Here is a 9,249-nt window from a genome sequence, read left to right on the forward strand (position 1 = left end):
TTCAGAGTGAGATAATCCTCATAATTATTTATACTTTATACTAGTACTAATACTACTTAAATACAGATGCGCTTTTTATTTTTCAAACCTAATTCATGTAAGCACTTCTAAAACATGCAGCCTATATTCATATCCACACTATACACCAACTGCTAGTGACCAAGTCAGACAGGCCAAAGAAACTTGTGGAAAAGTAGTTATTCTTTCATTTAAATTTTTATTTGCAGTAAAAGTGTGAAGTCAACTGGTGGTAATTAGTACAAATATAAACCTTTCTCGTCCCATGTAATGAAGGAGGGAAATTCTGACAAGTACTTTTTTTTTGTTTTAAAGTGAGTTAAACAATCTCTCTTTAATTAATAATTGATATCCCATTAGATGCACTGTGTAATAAATATAATAAACATAATTCATATTTCATGTTTAGCCTCTAGTATTTCTTGTATGCACAAATAATTCATAAACTTGTAATTAGCCATGTTATCGCTATAAACATAACAAGAAAATCAATTACATCATTCTGTCCTCCGGATGTTAAATCTAAGAACCTAGTCTGCATCTCCGTCACCAGCGTAAGAAATGAAAAACTAAAACAACTTCAGCAGCATACCAGCCATAAAAACAGGAGCACAAAGGCCCCCTCCAGTCAAAAGAACAGAGGTAAGCCTTTTTATTAGTTAAATGAGTTAGTCATGCCGCACAAAGCCCAACAGGTTTTGATGTTTTGGAATGTATGAATTAGGCTAGAGCTGTCGCAAGAGGCAGTCTAGAGAATGATTACATGTGTAAACCAAAAGGACAGAGCAATGTAAGCATAGCAGCTTTGCACATGTAATGACAATGAAAAGAAGACAAAATAACATTGCAGAGTACTGACAGCACTGAACATGCCCCGACGTATGTATCAATACAGAGCTACACAGCATGTAACTACTCACTTCCATGACTGCCCACTCAGCCTAGAAAAAAGATACAGAAACAATCCCCAAACAAACAAACAAATAAACAAACAAGAAGACAGACCAACAAACAGACAAACCGAGAGGGCAGGGCTGGAGCACTGTCAGTTCTCTGTGTCTGAGGAGTCAGAGGCCTCGGACAGACGTGTCTGCTTCTTACGCACGTTCCAGTGGAGACATTGAGCCAGGCTGTCAAACCAGTCGTACACCAAGTCGTGACAACAGATGGAGGGCACCGGGTAGCAGGAGGTGGTGATCTTAATGCTGAAAGAGAGAGAGAGGGGGATATTTTAATTATTATAATAATTGTAACAACATCGTTTTCAAATCTTATCACAACACCTATAATAATGTAATGACATCTGTACAGTCATCAGAAGTGGCAGCCTGGCGGAGCAGGCCAGGGTGGATCTATGTGGGTATGAATATAGCTGTGTGTTAGAGGGACTGAGAGAGAGCTAGAGAGAGTGGTGCTCACCTGTCCCCGTGCTTGATCTCCTGTCTCTTCCTGCCATCGAATGACACCCAGGCTGTGTTTCGTGCATCCGGGGACAGCATAATCTGCACAGTCAAAACAGACCACATTACACAAGTGGCAATGCCGTAACCTTCACAACACAGACAAAACAAAGCAGTAACCAGAGGTGTCTCTGATGTTCGTCATTCGTATCACTTTAGGCTCACTAGCCATGTGCATCCACAGCAGATACAGTGGCATGACTTCCACAATTCTTTGATTTTGTTGGTGAACCCAGCCTGATCTAATGGCGGTTTCTATTCCGCCCTGCAGCTCAGGCTGGAAACTTGTACATGTCTTTCTCCTGCTTCCGTTACACTTTTGCGGCGGCCAATCACAAACTGACTTATCCACCTGGCGCTATTGGCAGGTTTAAAACGATAGCGGGAGAGCCTGGAGTTTTCTTGTCGTTCTGCAAACGTCACCTAGTTCGTTAGTTCGTTGGTCAGATTGGTGAATGGCTATCCAATTGCGTACAGAACTATGCCCCTTGATCACGCCTCTTGTGCAGTAAAAAATACATAGCGGACTCCCCAGACCGATGTTCAATCTTAAAAGATTGAGCTTGGTCTGGTGAAACCCAGACTAGTTATGATCTAATATTGATATGTATTAGAACCCACGACCCACTTCCCCCCCCTTCTCTCTCCCTCTTCCCCTGACCACCATCCCCCTGGCGCTCGCTCACCATGAGCTCCACCCCGGCAGGCACCACGATGGGCCTGAAAGAGAGCGAGTGGGGGCAGATGGGTGTGACCATGATGGCCGGCACGTTGGGGTGGATCATGGAGGCTCCAGCGGCTGCCGCGTAAGCTGTGCTGCCCGTCGGCGTGGACACAATGACTCCTGTGGGACAACATGGATCTTAATAGTACAGAAAACCAATTGGTATTGTAATAGGCATGCAGAATAAACAAGACACTTTTTCAAAAGGTGCAATGTGTGGTTTTCTCTTGTAAATTTTTAAATGTATTTCTGAAGTCACAATTAGGCTGTGCACAATGGTCAGGGTGATTTTTATTATTTGTTTTTTACCAAAAAACTGCATATTTACACCACTAAAAAACAAATTCAAGAGGACTTCTTGATTTCCAAACAGAGCTGTACTAGGGTAAAGGTACTAGGTAAGTATGGTTTTGAAGATTTGCTTTATCTTTTTGCCATGCTGTTTCACAAGATTTACTTGTATCCAGTTTCTGCTGTCATTGCACACAAACTCCTGACAAGCCATCTCTGAGACCCCTTGTGAAGAGGCCTGCTGGCCTGAGGGTCACCCAACACGTGTGGAAGACTACACGTGTGAGAACCACTTCAGCCAAGATGAAGACACTTCTTTGGGCAGGGGACAGTGTTGATCAGTGCAATGTACTGTAATAAGCACAATCTAACCCTGCATGTGGACAGGGGGCGTGCAAATGATCGCAGGGTAAATGTTGATCCCACCTCCACCTGGCACCAGGTAAGCATCACAGACTTACCATCTCCCTGCACGGAAGTGATGAGACGGCCGTCAAGATACAGGTCCACGTTGGACAGGTAGGACGAGGGACCTCTGTCCACCACCACCTCATTCAGCACCTGCACAAACAGAAGCACGCTACTCAACACATAGGTCACACAAACCAGGGGCCACAGAACACCAAGTCCTCTATACAGATTGCATACTACAGTCGGACTACATGAGGAAAATGTCGTTCAGAGAGAAAATGAAAGCAGTCAGATCGAAACGACAGCAAACTGGGCACGAGTGTACTTCAGCCTCCTGCCCCCCACACAAACAGAACTGGGTTAATTTGTAACAGGAGCGATCCCAAGGCATCTGAGGCTTCTTCCATCAAAGGGTTTCAGCTGTCAGCTTTCCATATTGCTAAACAAACCTGCGAATTCCGACCATCTGTTGTGTCAATAACACATGCTCACTCTCCTTTTATGACAGTCTCCATGGAGATGGAACAAGGGGAGAAAAACAAGATGTCCGTCTAGTCGCAGAGAAACCGAATATAGTTTCTTGAGAGGTACGTCAAATGCACAATGTGACCTGCCGGAAACCCTGTGTGTTCGTTGTTGATCTTTATTTGCACAGCATGCAAATTCGAATGCAAAACAGCTCTGGGTACACAACTACATGGCCTGCTTCCACAGCCCTTCCAGTCAACCATGATGACACTACTGTCCATTCTTAGAATTCTAGCTACGTCTACACACCATCAATCCTCATGCCTGCAGTAATATTGGTTGTCATTCTCCTTCTTCCAGTTGTTCATGTTTATGCTTGTCTCTGACAATGTGTGTGTTATACATGCAGGGTTTCCCGCAGCACTTTGCAGTCAAGGCGGCCGCCTTGGCAAAACAAGCCTGCCGCCTTAATTACGTCGTTAAAAAATAAAAAACGTGTTACTTTGTCCTGTTTTCTCCCTTTCATTCCAAACTGTGACCAACGCCAATCTCCATTCTCCCTTCTCCACAGAACGCATTAAAAAATAAGAAGAAACGTGTCATGAATCGAAAAATAATAATATATTATGTGATATGCCTCATATCATATGTGATATGCCTCCGAATCAGAGCTAGTGAGCGGAGCTGAGCGGTGCAAATATCTCGCTCCTCGTTCTCAGGAATCAGTCAAATCGCGAACAGCCACAGCTCCGTTTAATTGTCAGGTGTGATGAAATGCGTTCATATTCCACTTTTTATGTCATAAACGTTGCAGGCCTATGGAAAGGTTTAGTGGTAGGGTTGTCCAATGATCAAGTTGTTGCTTCAATTTGTGTTTTAATTTATGCGACGCACAGACTCAGTGGTGTGAGCGGTATGGGAGCGGAACAGAGTGGCCACTCCGGCCTCTAAATTAAAAAGCGCTCCGCGCTCAAATTCCATCCATATTACACAAAACTATAAAATGATCTAAACTTCATTCACTCTTGGTGTATAGATCAGGACAGACTTGCGGAACAGGCTACAGGTCAACAGTCTGACAGCCTGCATGAAGATAAGCATTAATGGTCCAATAGTAAAACAGTGCAATTACCAAAGGGCCCTTGAAATGATCTTTTTAAAGCCAAGGAGGATGGCTTGTAACAATGCTAGTTGTCAGCTCTGCCATAAGTAGTGACTGATCACATTTGCACATTTTGTTGTTTTGCACTTTCTTTTGCACTTGTTCTATAGTTTGTAATAGTTTGTTTGGTGTTGTTACTTTGTTCTTTGTTAACTGTTATTTTGAGAAGCTGGTTATTTATTTGTAATGTAGTGTTTAATAAATAATTGTTAAATATACAGTGTATCGCACAAACAAGACGCCAACACCTACACCTCCCCACCGACGGCAACCGATACAAGAACCCCCCCCCCGGGACCTACGACCTACCACCTTGACTAAGACATTTCCTGCGGGAAACCCTGACATGTGCTACATGACTGTGTATGGATGTTATTGTACATTATGCCTGTTGTTTGCGTGCGCGTGCGTGCGTGCGTGCGTGCGTGCAGTAAGTGCATGCAGACCTGCAGCTGTTGCGTGACTTTGCCGGCTTCACTGCTGCCGTGGCTGTGAGGCTCCAGACCGTTCTCCTCAGGGCCTCCACTCTGCCCACTCCGCTCCGGCGCGTCCTTCACCACCTTCACCTTCAGACGGCTGCGAAGGATGATGGCCGCGTTTCCTGGTCCACGTGCACACACACACACACACACACACAAACACACAAACACATATGCACAGTCAGGAAATCTGGCCATCCACTAAACATTTCACTTGTTTATCTTTCATTTATTAACAAAAACATAATTCAACAGCTCTACTGTAGCCAAAATAGCACTTGTCCCTTCCTTGAATAAACTAACATATATTATGTTAAGTTAGCACACACAGGACAATATTCTGGCACCAAGGAAGGTTTTCTCCACCCTATGCCATTGGATTAGTAGGTAAAAACTAAAAACTACAGGGTAGGAGTCACTAAGGTGAGCACAATAGGTGAGCACCAGTAGAGGGCGCTAGAGTGACATGACCCTTCAATTTGTGAAAGTAAAGGGAGCACAGACTCTTTTATTTACTTTTTGAACTCAAAGACTTCTTCCTTTCAGCGAGGGAAGGGATCACCAGAGCATACAGAGTTGGATTTTGGTTGTATTTTATCGTGGTGCACAGCATGGACTCTGATAAAGATGGTAGACGCCAATCGAAATATTAGTCTGTTGTGCACCACAATAAGATACTGCATACTCTGTGTGTTCCGGTGATCCTTCTCCCTCTTTATACGATTGATCCGTTCCCATGAAGCACCAGAGTGGAACTAGAGGTGCGGAGGAACCACCTTTTTTGACTTGCTACTTTTTCCTTAAACTGACTCCTGCTCCCTCTTCTTACACCCTTCATTCTTTTCATCTCTTGATTTCATGAAAGGGATAGTACCAGAGTTCCCACTGTAAGTCAAATGTGAACCAACCAAAGATTTCAGAGCAGCCATGTAGCGTTCAAAACAAAAATGACTTTCTATGTCTGGAATAGACATTCCAAAATTCCATGATATTCCAGAAATTTCATGACCCGTGGGAAGCCTGTAGTACACCGATTTAAGACCTTAACAGTTTTTTTTACTCATTTACAGTCAAACTAAGCCCATGATTATGTCCCCACCAACTTGGAGCATTTTAAAGAAATTCAGTGGTAACTAGGGCAAAAAAATAACTGCTATTAGCGGTAAGATCAGTTGTGTGTTGTTGCAATTAAGATGGCCTGTGGAATATCTGTAGCCTACAGGCGGAAAAGGGTTGTGAAAAGGAAAAAACGCAGTCCACTGGGAAAATTACTCGGAACCGTATGACGCACTGAAAATGTTACCAGCCCCCCCAAGCTGTGCATTTCAACAGACACCCCCTAGAGGACTGACACACTGACTGTGTTAAAGAGCATGACCATCTGACTCCTCATGAGATCAGTAGCACTAGCTGGCCACCGATGACACCCTTTTGCTGTCCTGTGCGGGAAAGCTCACCTTCAAAAACTTTGGCCACTTCTGTCCTGTAAGACTCAAACTTGAAGGGCGTGAGGAAACCCAATGAGCCCAGGTGGAAAGCCATTACGGGAGGAACACTTCCCTTTAAGGAGAAACACACCATCAACACCCAATCAAAACCCACAAGCCACACTTCCTTGTTATGGTCATGCATTACAAAGAGAGGATATTTTGAAACTCTACTTCCTCAATAGTTTATTAGTACCGTCTTTTAACCCTTTCCTTGCACATTTCTCCAGATAGGCTTTGGAGTTTTATACAAAAAATGCCATGAACTACAGAGAGAGAGTAGATTAGAGTTATGGTTGTCGTACCTGGAATAGGGAGGATGCGTAGAGGAGCGTTCCATCTCCACCCAGACAGATGATGAGGTCGATACAATGGGATATGTCATCAAAGCCTACCAAGAAAAAAATACAGGAACCTCAGGATCAAGATATGTACAGAAATAATTTATGGTACATTTCTAGGAAATCAATATATTCCATATCCTTATGCTAAAGAGACTGTGACTACTAAAAAGATAATGGTCACTGAAACCAGGACATGGTTAACATGGTAATATACGGTAATTACCATTTAAAAGAAGACTTAAACACAGTTTTGATGGGTGTGGATACTGTGATGGAGAAAACACGTGTAATTTACAAGTACATTGTTATTTTCGCAACTTTTTCACAAATAAGATTTGAACTCCTGCCACCACACCTTGGCAAACATAAACAATGATTTAGCATGAACTGGAAATTAGGTGCAGCCTAGAAACTGCAGATACCACACCTTCTCTGAAAGTGCAGAGTTTTTTACAAATAGAAGAGAAGGCTTCATCGTTTGTGAGAGTGACATCATCCGCGACCTTCTTCTCGACAAACACCATCAACTTCTTTTCCTGAAAGACAGACCAAGAAAGGAAAAAAACACCCCATGAAAAGATGTGAACACATCAAAACCTTTGTTTGTTCTAACTCTATTGTAATGTGTACTGCCAAGAACTCAGCATGCCATTATGTCCTGACAATAGAGCATAATTGATAACATGGTGCAGAGAGCTACAAGATACCAGGAAGTTAAACTCACTGAAACAATGCACAGAAACACGAACGGATTGAGGAAAGACTACTCTATATGACAACACATCTGGACAATCCAGTCAGTGTGAATCAGCAGTTACCCTAACCCATTCAAAACACGGTACTAAGTTGAATCTCTATATCAGTAATGATGTTGATATGACATACAACTGTAAAGAGCACCATACTCCAGATGAACATCTACTCTTATTTTTCCTGCCCCCCCCCCCCCCACCCATCTTTAGGATTACTGCAGTCCATGGTACTGTACAGTGCAATTCCCACAATGCACAGAGATCAAAATATAAACATTTAATTTTGATTTTGCAATGCTAATGTATCATACACTATATCATACTCTATTTTCTATTTCAGGTATTCATACAGTGAATCATGGCGTGTTAGTCACTAATTTATACTGTTTATGAGCCATAATAATTGTGCGGTGACGTCACCATTCACTCTGGCCTAACTAGTCGTGCTACAGTTTACACAGGTTCCTACAGAGATTATGGACCTGTTGAGTTCTCAATGCTTAATCAGACCAGTTTGATGATGGTGTTCTATCACAGTATTCTTCCTCAACCTGGAAAGTGAGGACCACTGATCACCTTTCCCTGCCCTTCCCTGGAAGCATCAATCGATGATGTTTTAAAATTTTCCAGAGATTCCAGAGGGGTGTGACTGAGCAGGGAAACCCTCACAGAACACTGAAATGTCAGTCAACCATCTTGTCCATCACAAACAATGAAGCAGAAAAACTTGAAAGTCGCATGTTTGAAATACTAGAAAAACCTGAAATCAACTTGTTGACCAGTTTTTAAGAAATCAACTTGTTGACCTGTTCTTATGAAAAACCTGAAATCAACTTGTTGACCAATTAAAAAGAAAGAATACTGCACTTAGTATTTAGTCTGTCAGAAAATAAACCAAAGCCTAACATTTTATAGGTCATGGCCCACTTTGTGGTTACACACACACACACACCCACCCACACACACACACATGGGCCTTGAATGTTTTGAAAAGACCTCATTCAGTACCTCCACCAGGAAACGGCAAAGCTCTTTGAAAGGTTCCAGTAGACTCTCGTCACGAATCTTCCTGATGACCAGGACATTGACTGGTGGCTTGTTCCAAGTCAAGCGCTGACTGGCTGGGTCTTGGATATGCCTATGCCAAGACATAGGAGACATAGCATTCCACATGTGATTTCAGCAATAAGTAAACGCTACCTCTACCCCGCTTATGCAACACAACTCAAAGGGCTTTGAACGAACTGAATGCTACACACACACACACACACAGACTCTCTCTTTTAACAACAGCCCAACCAGAATATCCACACAGGCAGATTAACGTTTTTTTTAAGAATGCAATCCCACCAGTCACAGCACAGGTCAACGGAATAGAAAACTATCAGAATTAACAATGGCAACAAATAATTTGCATAAACTTCAACAACTAAATGAAACACAATAAAAAATATTAAGTGTCACAAGCTTGTAGCCATCCATGAACTGTACCATTTTTCCCCATCCTGTTTCATGCAGTGAAGAGCAGGCATTTTGACCTCAGGCTGTGGGAAGGGCTGAACCTCTGTTCGCTTGGCGTGTTGACTGGACATGAGGTCCAGGCAGGACAACTGTGATTTACTCTTCCAACAAGGTATCGTGTGCGGAGTGCAC

General features: G+C 42.9%; 1 protein-coding gene across 4 annotated transcripts in view; it reads right to left on the reverse strand.

Annotated features, from left to right (window-relative positions):
* Positions 1-197: 197 nt before the first annotated feature.
* The window catches only part of nadkb (NAD kinase b), a 41,027-nt gene continuing 31,975 nt past the window's right edge, over positions 198-9,249 (reverse strand). For 3 of the 4 annotated variants that reach the window (XM_076293661.1, XM_076293664.1, XM_076293663.1), the window contains 9 exons: positions 8,605-8,734; positions 7,272-7,380; positions 6,806-6,891; positions 6,471-6,573; positions 4,981-5,135; positions 2,955-3,054; positions 2,165-2,322; positions 1,438-1,520; positions 198-1,223 (listed from right to left, as the gene is read on the reverse strand). In XM_076293661.1, the coding sequence (XP_076149776.1) occupies positions 1,064-1,223; positions 1,438-1,520; positions 2,165-2,322; positions 2,955-3,054; positions 4,981-5,135; positions 6,471-6,573; positions 6,806-6,891; positions 7,272-7,380; positions 8,605-8,734 (1,084 nt within the window). In that variant the 3' untranslated portion in view covers positions 198-1,063. Of the gene's footprint in view, positions 1,224-1,437; positions 1,521-2,164; positions 2,323-2,954; positions 3,055-4,980; positions 5,136-6,470; positions 6,574-6,805; positions 6,892-7,271; positions 7,381-8,604; positions 8,735-9,087; positions 9,238-9,249 lie in introns of those variants that run through there. The other variant, XM_076293665.1, reaches the window with a different exon arrangement.

This window comes from Alosa pseudoharengus, unplaced genomic scaffold (genome assembly GCF_046254945.1).
Source record: "Alosa pseudoharengus isolate Yale_2024_CS ecotype anadromous, Long Island Sound unplaced genomic scaffold, YU_APseudo_1.1 YU_APseudo_1.1_scf_2, whole genome shotgun sequence".
NCBI classification, from domain to species: Eukaryota; Metazoa; Chordata; class Actinopteri; order Clupeiformes; family Clupeidae; genus Alosa; species Alosa pseudoharengus.